At 44.7% G+C, this 24,252-nt stretch overlaps 1 protein-coding gene across 1 annotated transcript in view; it reads right to left on the bottom strand.

Annotated features, from left to right (window-relative positions):
* The window catches only part of LOC122108604 (NACHT, LRR and PYD domains-containing protein 1a-like), a 42,704-nt gene extending 18,652 nt beyond the window's left edge, over window positions 1–24,052 (bottom strand). The window contains 7 exon segments of the mRNA XM_042680592.1: window positions 22–181; window positions 747–838; window positions 1,044–1,133; window positions 3,189–3,359; window positions 5,289–5,459; window positions 10,285–11,854; window positions 23,995–24,052. Of these exon segments, the coding sequence (XP_042536526.1) occupies window positions 22–181; window positions 747–838; window positions 1,044–1,133; window positions 3,189–3,359; window positions 5,289–5,459; window positions 10,285–11,854; window positions 23,995–24,052 (2,312 nt within the window).
* Window positions 24,053–24,252: the final 200 nt, after the last annotated feature.

Genomic DNA, 24,252 nt, shown 5'->3' with positions numbered 1-24,252 from the left:
GTAACAGAGCCCCTCACTCACCAGCACAGGTTCCTTTCTCTGTCAATTAGCTCAGTATTCACAGGCCCTCTGTGACAGAAGAAGACATCTTTTGTTGCTAGACAAGCCCCGGGCTTGATGGTTGGTGAGGCAGCAGTCAGATGAAAGAGTCCCAGCTCTGATGCTAGTCCGGCATCTTCCTCTGGAAGAGCAGGACACTTTATTTCTAGACTGTCCAATAAGGTGTTCCCAGGAATTCATAGCTGGCCTATGCTGGGCTTTTCTCAAGCCTAGACTTCCTAGGTAAATCAGGAGTGTGTTTGTAGCCTCTGTCTCTGCTGCTATGATCACTTTCCCACTTTTGATGATACCCATCCCACTATCCCGGGGGCCCACACTCTGCCTACCTCTCCTTCCCACTGGTATAGTCTTGTACTTCCCACCATATTGCTGTGGGAAGGATGGAAGTGAAACTTGGCTCTACAGATGGATGGACATGGATAGAGAGAGCTTCTCAGGCCTCAGAAACCCAGAATAGAACATCAGATCCTGGGGCAGGGTCTGACACAGGATACAGATGCTGGAGGCAGGTAACACCAGCCCCTGAGGCTAGGAAAGAGGATAGATTTTTCTCTAAGCCCTTGGAGCACATGATTTTGCATGAGATGGACTCTTCCAGGTAGGAAATCTTCTCTTGCCCATATGATGGTCAGTTGATGAAGAGGAAACTTTACCACAGTTGCCCCTCCCCAAGTCCCTTCAAATACCTGAGTTTAGTCTTTGCTCCTTGAGTGAGGTGGGGCTGTTATCTATCTCTCCTCCATCTGATCTCTCAGTAGAGGTCAGCTCACTCGTCTTCCTATAACAGAGAGATGTTGACTCTCCCTTAGATGTAGGGGATATTTTTCACAAAAGATCCCAAACACCCTACATTACTTTAGTTCTGTAGTTTCTTGTTTCCTTCTTACCTCTGTTTATCCACCATCCAATGACTCTACCTCTCGGCTCTAGAGCAACTGCAAAGGCTCAACCCTGGCTCTGGGTCAGCCAGGCCCAACACTTACCACAGTGTTGACATGAGCAGCTCAAGTCTCTCTTCCTCTAGAGCCTTCATTTCCTCCTTCACTGTGTCACTCAGAGAGGTCTGGTCTACCCTGCAAGCACAAGGGGAATTGGTTCTCTTGGGTTCCACATCACAGGATCTTCAAGCCCTCAGGCCCAGGATTCTAGACTCTGAGACCTGCTGGAGGCATCTATCTCAGTCAGGTCCCTGGGAATCAGGCTCTGAGGAGGCTGACTAGGGAGTGCTGTTGGGCTAATACCAGGTCAGAGGAAGGGAGGGCAGCAGAACTGGGCAGAAGAAGGCACTAGCTTCAAGGTGGACTCAGTGTAGGCACTGGTCAGCTCACAGGGAGTTCTAAACCCAGAATGACCCTTTGGACCTGTCCTGAGTTGGGAGGAGGGGATGAGCTTTTATGATCTATAGGGCTCAGGCTTCTAACAGGTCATCCAAGGAAAGAGACGGGACCATGGATGAAGTTGCTCATGTTGGTAGAATGTGAGCCTGAGCAAGCAGCATTCCCAGTGCTGGGAGGCATTCCTTGGTTCATGAAGAGACTTTGGGTAGAACTTTAGAACATGTAGAACAGCTGTGCACAGTAGGGGCCTGGGTTTTCTCCTCAGAACCTAGAAGATCCATTGAAAGGAGAGTCCTGGTTTCCATCTTACAGACTTCAGGAACTGTAGTTTCCATTGGGTCTGGGATGGTTACAACCCTCTCTGGGCCTGTCCATCCCACTCCCTGACTGGGGACAGGTCGATCTTGATTGGTTGCTGTGAGGCAGGACAAAGCAGTTTAAGAAACCTGCACCATGATCATCATTACTCTGTCATGGCAGCGCTCCCATGGGAAGGTAATGGAATCCTGAGAGTGTAAGTTTGCCTCTGTCCCTCGGTTTTATGAGGACAGGAAGGAGGTAGAACCTTCTTCCACAAGATTTATAAAAGCTAGCTTTCCTCCGAGGTAGCCAAAGTATCACAGCTTAGTGTTGAGCTATGACCTGAATACAGATCTACTGGCAGAGACAGGTCTGGAGAGGAGAGGGGATGCAGCACAAGGTGATGGTTCTGAGGGCTTGGTAGGGTGCAGGCTGGGGAGTAAAGTTCACCTGGTTGGTAAGGTCAGTTTCAGCTGCAGGAGAACCAGCGAGCAGACACCTTTTATTTTTTATGCCATTATTCTGTTCTGATTATTCTTTCAAGATGAAGAACTGGCCGAGGGAAGCCACTGGGCATGGAATTCTTGGACCCTCTCAGCTTAGGAAGGGACGGGGTTCTGAAAATGGAGACTCTGAGCACATGGCAGGGCCTGTCCAGGAGCTACAGGAAGCCTCAGCTAGTAGCTGTCTGTCAGCTTGGATAAGAAAGACAATGGAAGAAACAGTTTAGAGACAGGTTGGGGAAGGAGGGCTTGTTGAAAGACAGGCATGAGGAAGATGGAGATTATTCTGGCTTGTATGATCCCCAGGGCTTGGGGCCAGCTCAGTGTCAGCTGCACATGGTGTTGTCCAGCCTCTGGTGCTTAAGCTCCCCTTTTATTCTTCAGGCCTGAAGCCCACGGAGGTCCACTGATGTAATTCCAACCTGTGCCAACGTTTAACTTTACAGTACCTGTATTTTGCTTCACTGTGTTCAAAACAGCTCATGAATATGTATTTTTGTGCTGATGGGTGGTCCACACTTCTCCCCTCCCCAGTGTGTCAGCCACAGGAGGGCAGGGCCCTCCAGTGGATCTCTAGGGCCTGACCTACTGCTTGGCACACAGGAGCGATGCCGTGAATGAAGGCATGAGCAAATGAATGAGTGCAGACATGCTTGAGTGAGGAGAACTGGGAGTCTCTGAAACCATACTGCCTCAATGACATGATCTCTCTATCATATCTGACTCTGCACACTCTGAACTCAAATACATTTTATCTCATTGTAATCCATGAGGTGGAAGTGATACTCCCATAACATGCAGGTGGAAACGGAATCTCAGAGAAGACAGTGATTTGCTCAAATCACATTTTGTGAGTGTAAATGGCCTAGCCATCAAGGACTGGCCTGACTGAGCATTTGCTGTCCCTTTTCTTCACCTGTAAGGCTGCCAAGAACCTCCCCTCTGCCCTTCTTCTGCACCCAGACAGAAGGGACCCCCATGGCCTTACCGTAGGAATGTGAGTTGGCAGGCAGGATGCCCATAACCCTCACAGAGCAGCTTCACACCAAGGTTACCCAGGTCATTCTGACGCAGGTCGAGTTCCCTCAGCGTGCAGCTGTTGCTAAGCACAGAGGCCAGGTCCTGGCAGCAGCTGGAGGTGAGGCCACATCTGGCCAGCCTGCAGCAGAGACACACAAGCTCACTGTCCTGAGGGCTCTCTCATCTATGGAAGTGGAGTCTAATTCATGTTCTCTGTGGATCCTGAGGTGTCATTAAAGGAAGAGAGGCTTTCCTGGCTGAAGAGACCTGGGAAGTCCTCATTTCCTCATTTAGCCAAGTCCTTAGGAAACAGCAACCACCCTTACTTCTGATAAGACTCACAGGAATTTTGTCCCCCATCTTCTCCACCTTATGTTAATAATTTACCCAGTGTTCTAGCTGTAAACCTGCGTTTAATTGTTAACTATGCTGGCCCTGCCAAGTACCTATAGGCAGTGAACAATGGCTCTATAGATGTGTGTGGAAGTTAAGGGAATCTCATATGCAGAAAGAATAAATCAGTGAGTTTCTAATATAATAACTAATGTTGAGAGGAATAAAAAAGGTTTAGTGGAACTGGGGGGTCAATCCTGGCTCCCCAGTACATATGGAGGTTTGGAGTCACAAGAGGGAATGAACTTGCAAGATCTAGGCTAAGAAAAGACACTGGGCAAGTAGAACCAGGCTTAGAGGTTAGAACTAGCTTCAAGTTCTATTGATGCTGATACCTGGAATGTATCCTTCTTGACTCAATTTCATAGTCTGTAAGTGTAGTAAGGTTTCAATATTATAGATGTGATAGAATTCCCACTCTTCCTGGGATTGCTGAACTCCTGATATTAGGAGATCTCAGCTTTCTCTCCTTCCCGTCTTCTCATCCCACCCACCTCTTGTTCAGGAAGATTGATGGGAAGCCAACAATGGCTCTTTGAAATGAAGATGTGGTATTGGGATAAAGGAGAGAAATGCAGGTAGAACCAGGGTTATGAATATCTGATCTTAGAAGCCGAAAGTGACCCCCATGGAAACTGAAAGAGTGTGTGCACGCATGTGTGTGTCTGTGAATAATTGTGTGCAGTAGGAACAATAACTTTTTGAGTTTTTTGAAGAAGTGTGCTACAATTTTTTAGTACTGTGTCCTGACAATGATGCAGCAAGCACTGAGAGACACAGGTTTTATTCTGACACAGTGGGAAGTGTAGAATATGGTAAGTTTTGGGGCCCTTCCACAAGAGGATGCATCATTGGATCGAGAGATGCAGATGGAGACCTGACAAGCAGCTGTAGAAGGTGCAGGAAGAAGGCAGGGAGCTGACCTTGGAGACAGGTTATGCTTCTTTAGGTTGGATACCAAAGACGTCTCCCACTTTATCGTCTCCTTCTCTCCTTCATCAAATAATAACTGCCTGCCCATTAGCCCCACCTGTTTACTTTTGGGTTCCTCTGGACTTCCTTACATATCTGAAAGTCCAAGGTGAGCTATATGGAAGGTGTGTCCCAGCACTTGGCATTTGAGAACACTTGTCCACAGACAATTTATATTTCCTCACTGTTCCCAGTGTTGAGATATCAACGGAACTCCCAGAAAGTCAGCATCCAGGCAACATCTGTTAGCATAGCTCATTGATTACTATCTTTAGCAAACTCTGGAAAGATTTTTCTTTAGATGGTCATAGGGCTTGAACCCAGGGCCTGTCCATGGACCCTCAGCTTTTTTGCTCAAAGGTAGTGTTCCATCACTTGGTAACACAGTGCCACATCCGGTTTTCTGGTGGTTAATTGGAGATTAGAGTCTCATGGACGTTCCTGACCTGACTGGCTTTGATCCGTGACCCTCAGATTGCAGCATCCTGAAAAGCTAGGATCATAGGCATGAGCATCTTGTGCATGGCTTCTAAAGATCTTTGTTTACCACAATAACTCTGGCATCCCTCCACATTTTGGTCAAAGAGTGGATCCATTAATATGTGATAGCTAAAGAAAACAAGCCAAGTTCTGTACTTGGCTTTTGCCTTTGTTATCTTGCCCATCTCCCTTTTGGGGAGAGCCCAGCCCAGCTCTGACTCACCTCAAGGTCTCCAGATGGCACTGGGGGTGTCTTAGGGTCTCACACAGACTCTGCACTGCAGAACAACTCAGTGGATTGCCACTTAAGTCCAATTCCTTCAGGCTTCCACTGACCTTGAGAGTGGAGAAGAGAACCTTCCACGAGGTATCAGTGAGTGGGGCCCACATGGACCTGAGGCAGAGAGAGGACCAGGAGAGGTGAATCATGGGTAGACAGGGTCTGAGCTGCGCAGCCATGTACAACAGTGCAGGGGTTGTTCCATGAGCACCAGGCCTCCATGGACAGTGCCATTGTCAGGACTGACCATCCTACATAATTGCCCTTTGTCCCCAACCCCTGACCCCTCCTCTATGTGGCTGCTCATTCTCTCTCTTAAGTTCTGCTTCAAGCTACATAATGATACTCTTGTTTCTTTTCAGATATCTCCATTTCAGTAGCCCAGTAACTCTTCAATATATTTCTAACCATTCAACTTTTCCTCAAGTCTGAATAGATTGTATGTAGAGGGAGATGAGACTCTGAAGCCAGTAGGCTGCATGGTACGCCTAGTTCTGTGACCATTTATACATCTGTAAAACCAAGGTAATAATAGTACCTGCTGTGAAGAGGGTTTGTGAGGATTATGAAGCCTTTCTGAGCCCCCAAAAGTCTATATTCTGTTGAAACTTTTAACAGTTTTAGAAATATAAACAGTGCATATTCATCAAAAACATTACAGTTGTCCAATCGTGACTGTAGCAAAAGTTAAAAACTATATTATTCTAATTTTTCAACATGAAGTTAATGTGAAAGATATCAATGAATAAAATTTGCAAGCGATATCTTTTTTGACGCTAGTATTGCTTTACATTGTTTGAAAGAAAAATTAAGACTTGATTATCCAAATGCATGAGGTTTAATTATGAACCAAGGAACCCGGAAGCCTCTCCTCCGCCATCCTCACTCCTTCCTATCACAGGCTGCTCCACAGCTGGGGCCAGTCTTCCCCATGTCTGTGTTCAGCAGCCTCCTTCCCACCCCCTGCCCTTCCTGGCTGACTCAGGGCCTCTCACTTCTCTCTACTTCAGTAGCAGAAGCTCCAACTTTCCCAAGATCCTCTCCAATCTCCACAAGCCATGTTCCATTCCAAACTCGCTGGCTCTGACCTGGTGTCCCTGGCTCCTTCTGTACTCTCTGGACTCTGTCCTATTCCTGATCAGAGCTCTGCTGAAAACCCATGTCAAGCCTCAAAGTCAAATCATGTTATCACCATGAACAATTAGAAACAAACTTACAGATAGGAGAATAGGGCATTGGTGGGATCAGCCATAAAGCTCCCCCCAAGGGAACAGCACATGGCCTTTGGACTAGTGTTAAATCAGTCTTCTCAGTAAAAGGAGGTATAGCCTTGATATATTAACATCACTAACTAACTAAAGCTGATTACAAGATAAACTATATAGAATGGTTCAATTTCCTTATAGGAAGGACATAGAAAAATGACTCCATAGGTATACTTCATTACTGCATGATAAAATTGTGATTTATATTTTCTTTTTCTTTCTTTTTTTGGTCTGAGACAGGGACTTGAATTTAGTATCTGATGCTTTCACTCACTGGTTAGTGCTCTACCAACTTAGCCGCACCTCCAAACCTGTGATTGACATTTCCTTCTTTGTAATTTCCTTTATCAAGGAACAGGGGTTTTTATCAGGATAAACCTCTTTAAAAAGTCTGAAAATACTAGATTGCAGAGAAGTGGAGAGAGTGGACATCCTTGTCTTGTTCCTAGACAAGACAAGGATGTCCACTCTCTCCACTTCTCTGCAATCTAGTATTAGAATGCCTAGCTACAGCAATAAGACAAGATGCTGACATAAAGGGGATCCAAATAGGGAAAGAAGAAATAAAACTCTCACTCTTTGCAGACGACATGATCTTGTATTTAAAGAATCCCATAGACTCCACTCCCAAATTACTCAAGCTGATTCAAAACTTTGGCAAAGTAGCAGGGTATAAAATTAACCCCCAAAATCAATGGCTTTTCTGTATGCCAACAATGAGAAAAGTGTGGCTGAAATTAGGAAAGCAACTCCATTTGTAATAGCCCCACAAAAAATAAAATACCTAGGAATTAACTTAACCAAAGAAGTGAAGGACCTCTATGATGAAAACGTTAAAATCTTGAAAAAGGAAATCAACACAGAACTTAAAAAAATGGCAAAACCTCCCATACTCCTGGATTGGAAAGATTAACATCGTGAAAATGGCAATACTTCCCAAGGCTATCTACAAATTCAACGCCATACCTATCAAAATTCCATCCTCATTCTTCAAGGAAATAGAAGAGGCAATCCAAAAATTCATATGGAACAATAAAAGACCCCAAATAGCAAAAACGCTCCTCAATGGAAAGAACACTGCTGGAGTAATATCAATACCAAATTTCAAACTCTACTATAAAGCCATAGTAATCAAAACAGCTCAGTATTGGCATAAGAACAGACCTCAGGACCAATGGAACAGAATTGAAAACCCAGAAATGAACCTACAGACCTATAGCCATCTAATCTTCGATAAGGGAGCTAAAACAATAGAATGGAACAAAGAAAGCCTTTTCAGTAAATGGTGCTGGCAAAATTGGTTAACTACTTGTAGAAAACTAAAGCTAGATCCTTATATATCACCCTGCACCAGAATCAACTCCAGATGAATCAAAGACCTCAAAGTCAAAGCAGACACTCTGAAAACATTACAGGATGGAATAAGAGAAACCCTAGGTCTCCTTGGCACAGGCCGAAATTTTCTGAATAGAGTCCCAGAAACACAACAAATCAAAGAAAGGTTGGACAAATGGGATTGCATAAAGTTGCAGAGATTCTGCATGGCAAAGGACATAGCTAGCAAGATCAATAGAAAGCCCACGGATTGGGAGAAGATCTTTACTAGCCATACAATGGACAAGGGTGTCATATCTAAAATATACTTGGAACTCAAAAAATTAAACCCCCCAACAACAAATCCTCAAAGAAACAACTGCCCAATAAATAAGTGGGCTAAAGACTTAAAGAGAAACTTCTCTGAAGAAGAAAGAAGGATGGCCAATAAACACATGAAGAAATGCTCAACATCCCTAGCCATAAAAGAAATGCAAAATGAGATACCACCTCACTCCAGTTAGAATGGCTAAAATCAAGAACTCTAACAACAGATGCTGGAGGGGATGTGGACAGAAGGGAACCTTACTTCATTGTTGGTGGGAATGTAAACTTGTTCAACCACTTTGGAAAGCAGTATGGAGGTTTCTCAAAAGACTTCACATAGAGCTCCCCTATGACCCACTTTTGGGCATTTACCCAAATGTTTACAAACAAGACCACACTAAAGCTACCAGAATGACTATGTTTATTGCAGCATTATTTACCATAGCTAAGATATGGAACCAACCCAGATGCCCCTCAGTAGATGAATGGATCAAGAAAATGTGGTATATATATACAATGGAATTCTATGCCTCCATCAGAAAGAATGACATTGCCCCATTTGTTAGGAAATGGAAAAACTTGGAAAAAATTATATTAAGTGAAGTTAGCCAGGCCCAAAGAAACATAGGCCCCATGGTTTCCCTTATTTGCAATATCTAGTATATGTATGAGTCAAGCAGAAAAGGTCAGATAATGTGATGTTAGGAAAATGAACCCTTAGATATGTGTTTTAGTGTTTTTTTTCTTTCATGCAAGTGTTTCTAACGCATTTATAAGATTATTCCTTTGTTGCTTTGTATGTCCCTCCCCCACAGTATAACCCCTGCCTTCACTATATTTTATTTCAGTATAACTTGTGGAGGAGATGGGGAAAAACAAGTCGTTTAAGGATTCAGGTGGACCTGTTGCAACAATGAGAATTACAAGTGTTCATGTCCAAAACGAGCTTTACAATGTCGGTGCAGGGGGGGCTGGGGGGGGGAGAATGATTGGGATTGGGGGGGAGGGGGGAGGCTAGGAAGGTATGTGAAGGGTAAACAAAGGAGGAGGCTGCAATGCTTGGTAAGAAATGTACGCATTATCCTGCCCATGTAATTGTAACCCCTCTGTATAGTATGTTCACAAATAAAATAAAATTAAATTAAATTAAAATCTGAAAATAGAGGAATCATATAAGTAGACCGTTTCTTCCTTTGAGATCTTTCCCTTTCTGCTCCCCATGTTGACCACTTCTTCCTCTGTACCTTTGTTATTGTATTATATTGTATCCCTGTATTGGCATTGCTGCCTGATGTGTCTTCTCTCTTAGTTTCTGAGCACTTTAGGGATTTTGCTCTTCAATTTGCAATATTTAAGGCCTGGAAAGCTGAATGCTTACTGAGGGAATTTATGAAGCTGATGAACTAACACACCACTGCCCAGGACTGGCATGGTGAGAGGCAGAAACTCCGGGAGGGGACATTCTCAGGGCGGCTAGGTTGAGGGTGGTTAGAGAGCACTACACTTCCAAGCTCCCATTTGGATTCAGGTTGACTGCCTACAACAGACGTAAACAAGGAACCAGGATTGCAGGGAAAACTCAACATTTCTTCTCAGACACCTGTATTCTGAGGTGATGAGAAATGGTCTCAAGGCAAAGGTCACTGAAATGGGGAAGGGAGTATCTGAAGTGCCTGAGTGACAATTTCTCAGAGAAAGCCAATGAAAAGAGAGGCTCAGAGGCAGGTTTTTCTGAGTCTTGGAGAGGTTAGGGCCCTGTGAAGATCAGCATGAAGTTAGGAGAGTGACAAGAAGAGGAGGTGGTGGCCATCTTAGAGCTAGGAAGAGGGACAGCAGGACTAGGCAGGTCTGTCACACAGTCGTACCAAAGCTCTTGGGTGGGCAGACAATGGACGTCAGTTTGCGCAGTTAGAAGTCACCAATGACCTCCATCCAGAACCCTGGGGCCAAATTGAGCGTGTTTCTGGTACACAGCACAACAGGGCTCTTGAGACACAGAGGAGCTGGAGGAAAGGGTTTGGTAGGATACTCACAGAACTACTCCAGGGAATCTCCATACTTGTCTCTGTGGTCCAATCAGCTGAAGCCTCTTCACATGGCTGCAGAATTTAATACAGAAAGTGGCCACCAGAAGCTCCATGTCTGTACGGAGGTACATTCTGGTTCTCCTGAACCTTTGCATAACTTGGGTCAGAAACTCTTCATCCTGAGTCTCATAAAGACATTGAAGCACATTCAGTGAAAATGGCTGCTGGTACCTGGATTGCATCTGTGCCCAATATAGCAGCTCCTGTTTCTTCATCTGAGGCAGTTGGTGGGTAATACATTTTATCTCTTTTGTTACTTGTTCACTTAAAAGACCAAAGAGGAAGTGAATGGTTGATTCTCCAAACAGGTGATGCCTTCTATACTCTACTTGCAAGTCGTTCTCTGCTATCTGGAAGATAGGATATTCATCCCATAAGGCAAAAGACACTGCTGCAAGGAACTCCTGGAAACATAGGTGAGTGAAGCTGTAGCTCATAGATTGGTGGTCTTGAAGGATACCAATCCCTAATAAATTGAGAATGACATCCTGTCTTAAACCATACTTCCTCAACTCATCCATAGTGAATACAGTCTTTCTCAAACGGATGCCTTCAGCAGCCAGGGTGCATATCCCCCTGAGATGTGTCCCCATGAGCTGAGCTGGGAGATTCTGGACAAGGTAGTGCAGACAGAGGGCTGTGGTGGTCTGGAAGGTGAGTACAATTTCCTCCCCCCGCTCCATCCGTAGCTTGAGGCATGTGCAGACCAGCCACGACACCCAGGGCACTAGACACAGAGTCAAGAGTTCGGGGTTTGATTCAATCAAGCTAAAGGCTTTAAGTGCTTGGCTCTCGTCTGGGAAATATTTGTAGAAATATTCCTTCCTGCTGAACTCAGAGAAGCCCAGGACTTCCACCTGACATGGCTGCTTCAAGAAAGGGACCAGCTTAGAGAGAGCTGTGGTCCCCGCTGTGATGAGCAAGGAAGCCTCAGGAAGCATGATTCTACTCAGCAAATTGCTCAGTAGTATGTAAATTGGCTGACGCTTGCTCCAGTGCAGACCAAAGTAAGATATCTTCCTCTCTACAGTCCCATGTAGCTCATCCACACCATCTAAGATGAAGAGCAGCTGCTCTGGCCTAGACAGGATCTAATGAATGGGAACTTCTGGGACAGCTGGGTCCTTTTCAAGAAGCTCAGCCAGACTCGAAATGCCATGCTAGTCTAGCTCCCTGCAACTGATGAAAAAGATGTGCTGGAATAGGTCCCTGTACAGCCAATCTTCCTCCCAGGCTCCTCTCACCTGCCTGGCCAGAGTCGATTTCCCAATTCCGGCAGACCCATACAGTATGACTGTTGGAGATTGTCCCTGAGTGTCTAGACTTGGGCCAAATAAATCTCTGATGTCAATCAACTGTCCTCTCTCCACTTCATCCTGATGCCAACTTTTCCTGAAGAGGGGTTTTTGGCCTTTGGGGTAATGTTTTTGTAGAAGTAGAAGTTGAGTGAAATACTCATTTTTCCAAGGGAAAGGCTTCTTTGTCTTCTGGTTCTTGGATCTTATTTTTGTGTCTTCTAAGTAAGGGAGGGTAGAGGGAACATAAATGAATGGGTTAGAATGATTTATGATTTATTTGTTTGTTAAACAATCATGAACTTTGTGCGGACTCTAAGCTACATGTCACATCAGCTGCAGACCGTGGAGCATTCTTGGTAGCGCAGTGAGGGAACATGAACATAGATAGAGGGGATTCTAGTTCAAGTCCTGATGTGAGCAAGCCAGACGCATGACTTTCTTTCCTTTTTTAAATATGTATCAAGGGCACTGCTTCAGTGGCTAGAATAAAGACTGAATTTTCACAGTTTCTTGGTTTCTCAGCTCTGACTACTTGAAGTCTATGAGAGCAGGCTTAGATAGTTGCAATGAAGACCTATAAAACATACTTTGGGTGGTGAGATATAGGGCCTTGTTTTCGGGGCCTGGAGCTCTCCCTTAGCTTTTTCACTTGAGGCTGGTGCTTGACCCTTCAGGCATATTCCCCCTACTGGCTTTTTGTTGATGAATTGGAATTAAGAGTCTCATAGACTTTTCTGTCCAGGCTGGCTTTAAACTGTGATTCTCAGATCTCAGATCTTGAGTAGATAGGATTACTGGAGTCTAGCAAAAACCTACATCCTGTTGTTCTGTCTTTACACACATATCTCTACCTGTGCTTCTAATATTTCAAAAAATGCCATATATGTTTTGTACTTGTTCTGAGATGCTATTTTATTCAAGTGCTCCACCGAAGAATTCCCTTAGAATTTAAAGTCAGGTGAAACAAAGCAATTCTTTGTTGAGAGGTGACATTGACCAAGACCCATTGTATTCATTAACTGCTTTGTTTAATGGCCACACCTTTGTACAACTAATAAAAATATTTAAAATGCAATTCTATAGAATCAGCCTTTTCTATGTATGAAAGCTACCATTAAATCCCTTTTATATATGTCCACTGTGCTACTTGCTTGGACACTCATCACTAACATAAATATCTTTTATGCCTACTAATTTGTCCTCCCACATTTTTGTTTCCATTTTATGCATATATCATTTTAATGTTTAGGTCATTTGCATGTTTCTGTAAGATGATTCTAGTCCTTCCCTCCTTGCTTGCTTTTTCCTTTCTTCCTTCCTTCCTTCCTTCGTTCCTTCTGAAGCCAGATGGACTAAGAAAAAAAGGTGATATAGTCAGCTTACAGCAAATACAGGGGATATTCCTTCATTTCCATTAAGATTATGGGAACAAAGTCATTTGTTGAAACAGGAAAACTTAAGGAAACTGAGGCTTGGTGAAAGAAACTTGGAAATATAGTATTTAGAAACATAGAAATAGTATCATGGCTTCAAGAGACAACAGGTTGCATTCATTCCTGATGGATGCATTTATGTATGCCTTTCTGAGAAGAATGCCTTCCCAAATTTAAGCCTCCTGGCTTAAAAGGCAAATAGCAAGGTGCTTCCTTATCTCAAGGATTGGATTTGTTTTTTGGCAGGATGCATTCTTACTTGGAAACTCAGAAAATAATGCCAGATGTGGTTAGAGTAAAGACAAAGAACGCAGCTTTGCATAACTTGAAATCTAGACCCCCTGCCTTTATCCTATAAATGCCCTAACAGGCCAAGGAGCAGTGTGTCTCTCACTGTAAGAGCATGCACTCTGTTAGAGTGTGCTCCAGCCCTTCTGTGTGTTTGTCTGCTTGCCTGCTTGTTTATTTAACAAAGGTCTGCCAAATTTTCTTACCATATTGACTTGTCCAGAAAATTTTCTGCAATCAAAGACAAGGACCCCAAATGAAGAGTTCCTGAATTTTTTTTTATCGGTAGTGGGGCTTGAATTCTGGGCCTGGGTGCTGTCTCTCAGCTCTTCAGCTCCAGGGTAGTGCTTTACCACTTGAGCCACAGCACCACTTCCAGCTTTTTCTGTTTATGTGGTGCTGAGAATTGAACCCAGGGTCTCATGCACATGAGGCAAGCACTCTACCACTGAGCCAACTTCCCAGCCCCATGAATTCTTGCATTTAAAGGAAACTACTCAACTCATCTCCTGCCAGTGATACTTTCTTCCTTCTTCCCTATTTTGGATGAAGAGTGGTATGACTTACAAAGTTAGTCAATATACGTGGAATATGGACCACATTTTAGAACCATGAAGTCTGTGAGTTTATTCCTAAATTCATGTAGAACAAACCCTATTAATTGAACATCTCTAAGTTTTCCAAAGTGGCATCTCCTAATGCTGAGAGTCAGTGTAATTCAAGGTTAAGACCATGCCACTGGACCCTGTGTGCTCGTGGCTTTGGTGTGCCTGTCCTCATTACCCAGATGTCATAGGACATAGGATTTAGGGGCTTAAAAAGATAAGAGATGTGGACTATGGTGAAGGAGACAGTGATAGTTTAATTCCAGCTCTGCCACTAACTGTGTGACTTTAACTTTAGAGCTTTGCGCATCTCTACAGTGGGACAATAGTTGTGTCTCTGTCACAGAGTGGTTGTGAAATTGTAGAGCATGCAAGTGAAGCCCTGGGACCAAGGCCTGACCTGGAGTGAGGTCATTTGAAGGGACATGACTTGTTCTAGGACCTTGGGTAGAGAGATGCTGAGGGCCCCTGTGGGAACCAAATACTGCTTTCCTGATCCCAGGCTAGTGCCCTGCCCACTAAGCCAGGTGGTGTGTTTCTGTGCTGAAGAAAACCTGCATTTTAATACCCGGGGCTTCTTGGAGGCAGTGTCAGAGCCTATTGTTGAGACTTCCAAGGCAGGGTTGGTAGAATTGTTTCAGAGGATTTCTAGGTCTTTTGTGTTCAGTCTTTCAATCAGTTCCCCAAGGGATTGACTCTTTGTTCATGCTTTTGCTGTCCCCCTCAAAAAAAAAAGTAAACAAAGAAAAAGAAAGAAAGCAAGTTGGTGCTGGTGGCTCATGCCTGTCACAGTAGCATTTCAGGAGGCTGAGAGCTGATGAATACAGTTTAAACCCAACCTGGGCAGGAAAGCCTATCTCCAATTAACCACTAAAATGCCAATAGTGGAGTTATGAGTCAGGTGGTAGAATGGTACCTAGCGGATTGGAATCTGTTTTGCTTTATTTTTTAATGAACCCAGTGTGGCTCCCAGGGCCTACTGAGTTCTCCCCACTTCCCTAGAACCCCTTACTGGGAACTCCCATCTGAGCAGTTCTTGGGAATGCACACACACCCGGAATCATCTAAACTTAAACCATTCTTTTCAGCCACCACAGAGGGCAATGTGACCTTGTGACCTAAATGTTCATCATAATGAACATGACTGCCTTCTACTGTCCACCATAACTCAATTCAACATGTGTCCTTGACAAATTGTACTTAAGCTTCAGATCCACTTCCTTCCCCACTCTTTGTTTCTCTGACCCTGCTCAGTGTTGCACGGATTCCTCTGCTGTAATGATTAAAGCCTGCTCATGTCTGCTGAGGTCTCTGACTTCTTTGTCTCCTGTCATCCACTTGATTGCTCCTAATGCTCATGACTCAGTTTCCAAAGATGGCTCCCTCACCAGGAACAGTGTTCCCCTGGAGGATTCTGGTCCTTGTAGGGGATACTACATTCCTCTATCTCTCTCCTACCATCTCCCCTTTTCTCTTTTCCCCCCAGAGGCTTTCTGAGAGCCAGTTGGTCCCTCCTGCTTACTATAACTGAATGATGGTCGGAATGGGACCCAGAATCCCTGGTTCTGGCTGCTGAGCTGTTAGAAAAGGATGCTAGGCCTTGACCTAGGCATACTGACTTGACCAGCAAACTCAGTTGTAAGACTACTGGCATTCTCTCTCTGTCTCTGTCTCTGTCTCTGTGTGTGTGTGTGTGTCTCTCTCTCTGTCTTTCCTCTTCTATCTTCTCCTCTCCTTTCCTCTCTCCTCTTTATTCCTCCCCTCTGTTTTTTGTTTTCACAAGTAGTGGATTTCAGAGAACCAAACAGTCCTTTGAGCCTACCAACGGGGGCTTTTGCACCCCTGTTCATCCCATCCAATTATCCTCCCCACCGTGTGGCTAAACTGTTGGCTGTGTGCAACCAGCTCATGGCTTCAGCTGCCTAAGTAGGTGTGGGAAGATCTTGACCTAGGTCTTTATTGACTGGATTTATGAACTCTGCTTGTTAGCTATTTCCTCTAACCTCCACTACTCACCCTCCCCCCCACCTCTCCATAAAAGTTCTACCAGGGTTGTTTGTTTTTATTGAAGTCAATGGCTTCACAAAGGAACCTTCACAAACCTTCCCCTGTATCCGGTGGCATGGCTTTGACAATACTCGTCAGTCTCCTTGTGAGCCTCATCTTTCTTCTATGTGAACTCTGGGAGTCAGTGGAGTAGCATCCAGAGCCAGACATCCAGGCTCCTAACATTGATAACACCATCCCTTGTAATCATTTTTTTATTCTTTCTTTTTAATCAATGGAGTAATGTCTGTAGTCAGATCTCCTGGCTTCTGCCAGTGATAATTCTATCTCTAGTGATCATTCTTATCTTAACCTTTTTATAGTACTAAAAAAATATTTTCAGAATTTTTTTATCCATCTCATAACAGCCATCACACAAGCCTATGCCCAGGAGCAAGTCAAGGCCATCCTACTACTGCAGGCCACTGAAGGCTTCGCTTAACATCTCCCTGACCAATGCAGAACTGGCCCCTGAAGACTCCAGCCCTAGTGACCTCTTGGGGCCCCTAAGGCATCAGGAACTAGCCAGAAAAGACCACAATGTCCTTCAACTTTTTATATCCCTTCGGATCTCAAGTGATGGGAATCTGTCTTGATTGTTTTTATAACCCAATGTGGCTCCCATGGCCCACTGAGCTCCCTTGCCCTCCCTGGGACCGCTTATCAGTAACTCCCATCCTGAGTAGGTCCTGGGATCATTCTCACCTAACACAACATAAAATTCAAATCACAAACACACCTAAATTGAAATCATTCTTTTCAGCCACAATAGATGGCAATGTAGAATTTGGCCTAAGTGTTTGTCATAATGCCTACTTTACTGTCTGCTACCCTTGACCCTAACACAATTCAACATGTGTCCTTGACAAATTGTACCTAAGCTTCAGCCATCTCCCCTCTTTGTTCCTCTGATCCTGCTCCGTGTTACATGGTGTCCCTCTGCAGCCATGATTAAAGCCTGGCTTGTCTCCATTTGATCTTTCTGAACACTCATGACTCAGTTTCCTCAAAGTATCCTTGAGCAGAAAAAGCTCAAGGACAGTACCCAACCCTTGTGTTCAAACCCTAGGACCATAAGGACCTAAACACACACACACACACACACACACACACACACACACACACACACATACACAGATACACAGACACACAGACACACAGAGTCAGTCAGGGTGGCCTCACCTATGTGGTAATTTTCACCTGCTTTAGCAAGAGACCGTTGTATCTCTAATATTCTTGGATTTCTTGACTTTGTGTCACATCCATAGACTTTTTCTGAATGGATGACCTGTGTCTCTGGGGATGTTGAATGGTGGGCTCCTTGTCTAGTGATTGATGTTGTTGGCGTTCCTGAGTGTGATTGAGAGAGAGGTTTTCTGGAGAGAAAAATGACAGGAATGAAATGAGTTAGGAGATTTGCTAGGGCAGTTGAGGAACTCCATGTTTGATGTGATTTGAGGGGACCCTTGACAGAGACTGGCCTTTGGGGGGGGACACAATGAGGTTGGAGGCTTATTTTTTTGGGGTCCAGTTGTGGGGCCTGAACTCTGGGCCTGGGCACTGTCCCTCAGCTCTTCAGCTCAAGGCTAGTGCTCTACCACTTGAGCCACAGTGCCACTTCTGGTTTTTTTTTTTTCTTTTTGCTTATGTGGTGCTGAGGAATCAAACCCAGGGCCTCATGCATGCAAGGCAAGCGCTGTACCACTGAGCCACCTTCCCAGCCCGAGGGTGGAGGCTTATTAAAGGCAGGGGCAGAGCCAGGGCACTGAGGCTGGGTTTCTTTACATTACTTAGGAGCCATGTCTTAGCAGTGGGCACTAAGATCCTACAAATGCGCTGCAGCTTGCACGCAATTCCCCAAAAGCTCATGCAGAAAGTGAAGCTCTCATATGTGCTGCTAGGAAACGTTCTGATCTGAGATACAGGAAATCCATGGCCCTGTTCTGGTTTTCACTGCTCCCCTGTGTAATTACCATTCCTCTCTCAGTCTTGGCACTCACATGGGGGGCTATGAGCTTCCACCCTGCAGTTATATGAATCGTGATCAGAACAGTAGCAGTGGCAATAGCAAAAGCAATAGCAAGCACTCCTAGTTGTTGAACATTGGACTCTGGTAAATGTTTACTATAGACGATCACTTTTAATTCCTACAAATCCAAGGGGTTCATCTCTTCATTTTACAGATGAAGAAACAAAGGCAGACAGTGAAATGATTTCCCTTCAGCTCCCAAATCTGTGTTCATAACTTCATTGCTGAGCAAGCACTCCTCTTGGAAGCTAGTCTTGAACTCATATCTATCCCTGTAGTGCCATTCTGAATGGCAGTCTCTCCCCTGTTCAGCTCTGGAAGACTTTATCCTTGGTGTTATGGGAATCACATGGGGTCTGGGAATGCGCTGGAGTAGAAGAGAATGTGCGACTCCGTTGTCCAGTAAGGCCTCCCCAGTCAGCCTCCCAGCTCTGGCCTAGGGTGAGCTAGAATCCTTGGACTAGGGCCGTGCAAGTCACCAACTGAGGAGAGGTTGGCAATTAGGTATCAATAGGAGTGGGTTGGGGTCTTGGTTACTTACTTGATATCCACAGCCATTAGGCCTTGGGCCACAACTTCCATCTGCCCATAGGTGCCACGTACCTGGGGTTAGATCGTTGGCTCCCAACTAAGCCATCAGTTCTGAGGTCGTCTTCATTCCACTTGCTTTCTGTGTCTGAGCCACCTTGCACCTGGAGGTGCTCTTCAGGAATCGTTTGTTGAGCAGCCATAGTTGGAACTCTTTTAGAGCCTGCTTCTGTAGTAGCTCCAGGTGGTGGCCCCCAAAGCTTGGCTTGTTCCCTGTACAAGATCTCCTTAGAGACAAACAGAGAGGGTGGGAAGTGAAGGGCATGAGGCAGGCAGAGGACGTGATCTCCTTGTGCCTTGGGTCCTACCGCTTCCCAATGCCAGTCTCTTAGTGTGGATAATTTCTGTTTGCTGAGTAAACAACTCCTAATCAGCGTTCAGAACCCAGTCTGTAACCCCCAAGGCATCAGCTGAAAGATGGTGTGGGTGGAGGGCAGCAGAGAGATAGGAAAAGTCATAGTAAAGAGGAGCCCTGGGAGACTGGAAAACACTCAAGGTGGTCAGATTATGTGGGGCTCCTGGACAGGACCCAAGAATAGTCAGGAAATGTGAAGTGGAGCAGGAAACAGGAGGAAGATTGGAGGATAATGGAACGGAGGCTGCAGGAGTAAGGGACAGTAATATAGGTGAGGGTGGTACTCACTGATTAGCATTAGGGTCCTTGCTGTTCCATGCTTCAAGATTCCTGAAGTCCCCTCTTGAGCTTCAGTGCTTCTAGGAGGCTGTGTGTGCTGTGTGCTCTGTGTGTGTGTGTGTGTGTGTGTGTGTGTGTGTGTGTGCTGTGCTCTGTGTGTGTGTGTGTGCTGTGCTCTGTGTGTGTGTGTGTGTGTGTGTGTGCTGTGCTCTGTGTGTGTGTGTGCTGTGCTCTGTGTGTGTGTGTGTGTGTGCTGTGCTCTGTGTGTGTGTGTGCTGTGCTCTGTGTGTGTGTGTGCTGTGCTCTGTGTGTGTGTGTGTGTGCTGTGCTCTGTGTGTGTGTGTGTGTGTGTGTGTGTGTGTGTATGTAGATTCAATGCTAAGGCTAAGCTCAGAACTCAGGACTGTGCACTGGGCTGCCCTTTTTCAGGTGTCTTCAGAACTCTCTAGGTCCTAGGCCACCAAGAAAGGAGAAAATACCTTCCTGTTGGCCAAGCAGGAAGTACACTTCACTCAGAAAAAAAACCCCACAACGTCGAGGGTGTGGCCATGGAAGGGGCTGGGCCAGGACAAACCTCCAGAGCAGCAGGTGCATATATAGCACACAAGGCACAAAAGTATCCTGCCACCACCCAGAACTTGCCTGCAGAGCTGGGGCGCAGACTCCAGCCCAGGACTGGGCTCAGGATCACAGGGCCCTGTGTCTACAGGGCAGTTACTAGTGGAAACTTTAGAGCTGGGCCAAAGGTTAGTTCCTGCTTCATCACCACAAACCCAGGCAGGAGGATGACTAGCACAGAAGTTCTTCCTCTGTCACATGAGCAGCACTCCAGGGCTGCAGAATTGAGAAGGATGTCTCATCACTCCATCTGCTGCTATGAAATTACTCTGGGAATTTTCTGTTGATGACTTTGTTTCCTCTGGGCTAGGAGACCCCATACCTGATGAGCTGCCTCCATGTGCTTAGACCCTGAATTCCTAGGTGATCGATTCATTTATATAAACCTTCACTTGAATTTTTAAAAAACATTAAATGGGAAATTGTAGGTTTTCTTTTTCATGGCAAGTTTTCTAAGAAACAAAAGCTGTTGAAGACAGATCTGACCTTTCAGGATAGTGTATCTTTTCTTTTGTCTTTACCCTACTCTACTCTGGGCAGTAAATGATTGCTGGGGTACCAAACTCTTGTGTTGGCAGACCTATGCAAAGAGGTTCACTTTTTGCCAGAGAAATAATTGATGTGTATCAAAAGAAACACCATGACAATAAGTGAGAGGGTCTGGAGGCACTGTTCTAGGAACAGTAGGTGGGTGTTGAGGACCTGAACTTATCATGGCTGCAGGTGAGAGGGACACAGGTGTGGCTGGAGCAGGTTGGGTTTTGTTAGCCTTTCTCCTGAACACTGTGTTGAATGATTGCTTTCCGTTTTTTGTTTGTTTGTTTGTTTGTTTTTAAGGCAGAGAAAGGAGATTTATTCCATGGTCATGATGGAAAGATAGCACTTCAGTACATCTTCAGCAATCTTTAGAAGTATAGAAATTTAGCTTCATATTAAATAGGGAGAATTGGGAACAGAGTATAAGAGTAGTATACATAGTGAAAACAATCCTAAGCCACAGGTGTGTCTTGATTGACCATTAGCTCAGGCTTGGTCCCAGGAAGGATTCTGGAAAAGTCATGGTCACTGTATTATTGGAGAGAACAGCAGTGATTCAGGTCTCCTGAACTTTAAGATAATAAAGAGAAGACATGGTGTGTTGGAGGGGCAAGTCTGCTTCCAATGCAAGATGGTTGTCATCATCAAATCTTCTCTTTTCTCTGGTGAACAAATGATGTCAAAGAAACTGCAGCAGAGAACAGCTCAGATCACAGGACAACCGAGACAAAACAAAACTTTTAGTTCACTCACAGTATCCAGCAGAGCATCTTTTAAGTGGTTGTCTATTAAAATGTCCCCCCTTCTGTTTGAAAGTTCCCCAGTCTGGAAGAAACTATGCTTGCATGGAAGGGAGACAAACCACTGAAATACGTAAGTCAGAATAAAAGAGGAAATAAAAGTTCGGAGGATATGCAACTGAATAAATTTTCTGAGATCCTCTTTTTTTTCTGATACTGGAGCTTGAATTCAAGGTCTGGGTGTGGTCCCTGTGTGTTTTTGCTCAAGGCTAGTGCTCTACCACTTGAGCCACAGCTTCACTTCTGGCTTTAGGTTAGTTCATTGAGGCTAAGTATCCCTTGGAAAATCCTGCCTAGGATGTATTAAACTGTGATCCTCAAATCTCAGCCTCCCCAGTAGCTAGAATTATAGGCGTGAATCACTGGTACTGGTGCTCAGCTGAGGTCCTCTTCTAAATAATCCCATGTGAACATGGACTATTAAAGATGTTGGGAAGCCAAGTGCCAGTGGCTCATGACTGTAATCCTAGCTACTCAAGAGGCTGAGAGCTGAGGATCAGTGTTCAAAACTAGCCTATGCAGGAAAGTCTGTGAGACACTTATCTCCAATAAATTGTGCAATAAAAGCTTGAAATGGCATTGTGGCTCAAGTGATAGAGCACTAGCCTTGAGCAAAAGAAGCTCCAGGCTGAGTTCAAGTTCCAGGACTGGTGAAAAAAATTACAAATGTTTGGCTTTTCTTGAGTGGATCCTGCAGCAGCTGGCACAGTGCTATTGGCATGGTACCTTCTCACAGTACCCCTCCCCAGTCCAGTCAAATACCCTATTGTGGTCTCGGCAGCTTGCTCTTCTCCATCTCTTCTGCTCTTCTCCATCTGGGCTCTCATAAGGGCTCATCTCATTGGACTTCCTGAGCACAGAGATGTTCATTCTAACTCAGTCTTGGAAAATCTAGAGATGTGTACATGCCATCCCACTGTCAGGTTTTTGTCCGTCCCATGAAAGACGGGTCAAAGGAAAGGACAATCATAGGCAGCAGGGAGTCAAGTCAAGCAGGAACTCATTTATTAACACAGAGCAAGCCCTTCTTAAAGCAAAAGACTCGTGGGAGGGGAGGAAATGGAACCAACCAATCACTGTAAAGGTCACACCTTATCATGCACCTAAGCTTCCATGGGCTGTTTATGCACTAAACTAAACAAATCAGGCTCTTCCCACTCAACTTTCTCTCAGGGCCATCTTTGCTGCCTGTGTTCCCCACATTCCACTGGAGGTTCAACTCCTGAATTTGGACTCAGCCTATGTCTCTTTTTGTTGACCATGTCTTCAAGACTGCCGCTCTACCCTACCCACCCATATATCCATACCAAAACTGACACCATCCTGACTTCTCCCTCATGGCTGTGGTTTGAATGTGTCCCTGAAGTTGATGGATGGGAACATTAGTAGTGGAGAGGTGGAAAAATTAAAGAAGTAAAGGGAAGACGAAGATTAGCCCCCACGAACAGACAATGATATCAACATTGAAGAAATGTTTATATTATACTCAGTTTGGCCCCTTCTTGATCTCTCATGTGTGTTCTCTGTTCCTTCCACCTTGTGCCATGAATGACAGAGCAAGAGGGACATTTCTAGGTAGAGGCCAATGGACTCATTAATTGATATGTTGAATTGAAACCCATTTGTACAACTACTTAAAGATAAAAATATTTTTATAGATAAAAAGAAAATGAAATGATCTCTCTTCTATAGGTATTTTGTTTCAGCCAAACAAAATAAACTAAGATATTTGCCTGGGCTGAGGGCTAATTAATTGACAATGTTTCCCTTGTAGCTCATTTTTCTATTCTGTGCTCGCCACTTCTTAAGGCTTCATCTCAGTCCCACAGCCTGAATAGGTGACTAGAACAATGACAACATCCTATAAAAAAGTTTCCCTGCTTCTACTCCAGCCACCCTCACACCCAAGTTCTATGCAGTAGCTGATTCTCAAATCCCAACATATGCTGCTACTGCTGAAACCCAGTGATGTCTTTTCTTTTGGAGCTGGAGAAAACAAATTTCTTGACATGGTCCAAAGGGTCATGCTATAGTCCCTGATCCCATCCATCCCCATTGGTACCACTTTCTTCCTATTCACTGCTTCTAGATTAGTGCATTTTAATATCACCTGGAAAGCTTGTTACGAGAGACTTATTGAAGTCAAGTGCCCTCTCCGCAGAGATTCTGGTTTAGCAGGTCTGCAGAGCAACCTGAGATCTCACTTCTGAGTGCTAGTGAGGCAGATAATGTGGCATGGACCACATTTTGATTAGCACTGCTCCACGTGATATAGAACTTAAGCAGGGAGGTAGGAAATCTGAGGGCTGACAATGATGACTTGAATGTTGATAAAGTCACATCCTGACCCACTCACTTAAAGGAATGGTTCAACATAGCCTTGTTGACCTGAAGCCCCTGAGTCCACCAAAAATACAAACCAAGGCTAGAAATTCTTTAACCTATTTTGGGCAGAACTGATGAGGCAAAACCCAAACTCTTGAAGTAGATGACACATTAACCCAGCTTTCCAAGACTGGCTATCTCCATAGACTCCAATCAAAGCTTGTGGTCTTAGAGTCTTAGCACAGTGCTCCTTCATGAGTCTGCCCCCTCTGGTATTGGAGAGTGCATTTTAGTTTGCTTTCACTTTGCTTTGCACTAATAAACCTGCTTCCAATGAAGTCTCATCTATGTCTACTCCTGAATTCTTCCTTGGATAAGGACTCTGAATTCAGTGACCTAAATCTGGTGACATAGTCTGCTGAGTTAACACAAAAAGATGGACAAGACCCCCTTACCTGGGATCAAGTGCTTATCGTCTTTCAATCCTGATAACCCGTATCTATTCCTATTCATCTTGATGCTTGCTTCTTTTTCTCAGCTACTTCATCTCATATCTATTTCCCTACACTGTTCCTCTGGAGGGGAGGGAAGGAATTTTTTTATTATTAAGTTTTTTTATTGTGAATATACCATACAGAGGGGTTACAATTACATGAACAAGGTAATGAGTACATTTCTTGTAGAGCATAGTTGCCTCCTCCTTTTTTTCCCCT

The sequence above is a fragment of the Dipodomys spectabilis genome, unplaced genomic scaffold (assembly GCF_019054845.1).
Source record: "Dipodomys spectabilis isolate Male_0828 unplaced genomic scaffold, ASM1905484v1 ptg000062l, whole genome shotgun sequence".
In the NCBI taxonomy this organism is placed as follows: Eukaryota; Metazoa; Chordata; class Mammalia; order Rodentia; family Heteromyidae; genus Dipodomys; species Dipodomys spectabilis.
Note: the sequence above shows the minus strand (reverse complement) of the source record. Positions and strands in the feature narration are given on the sequence as shown.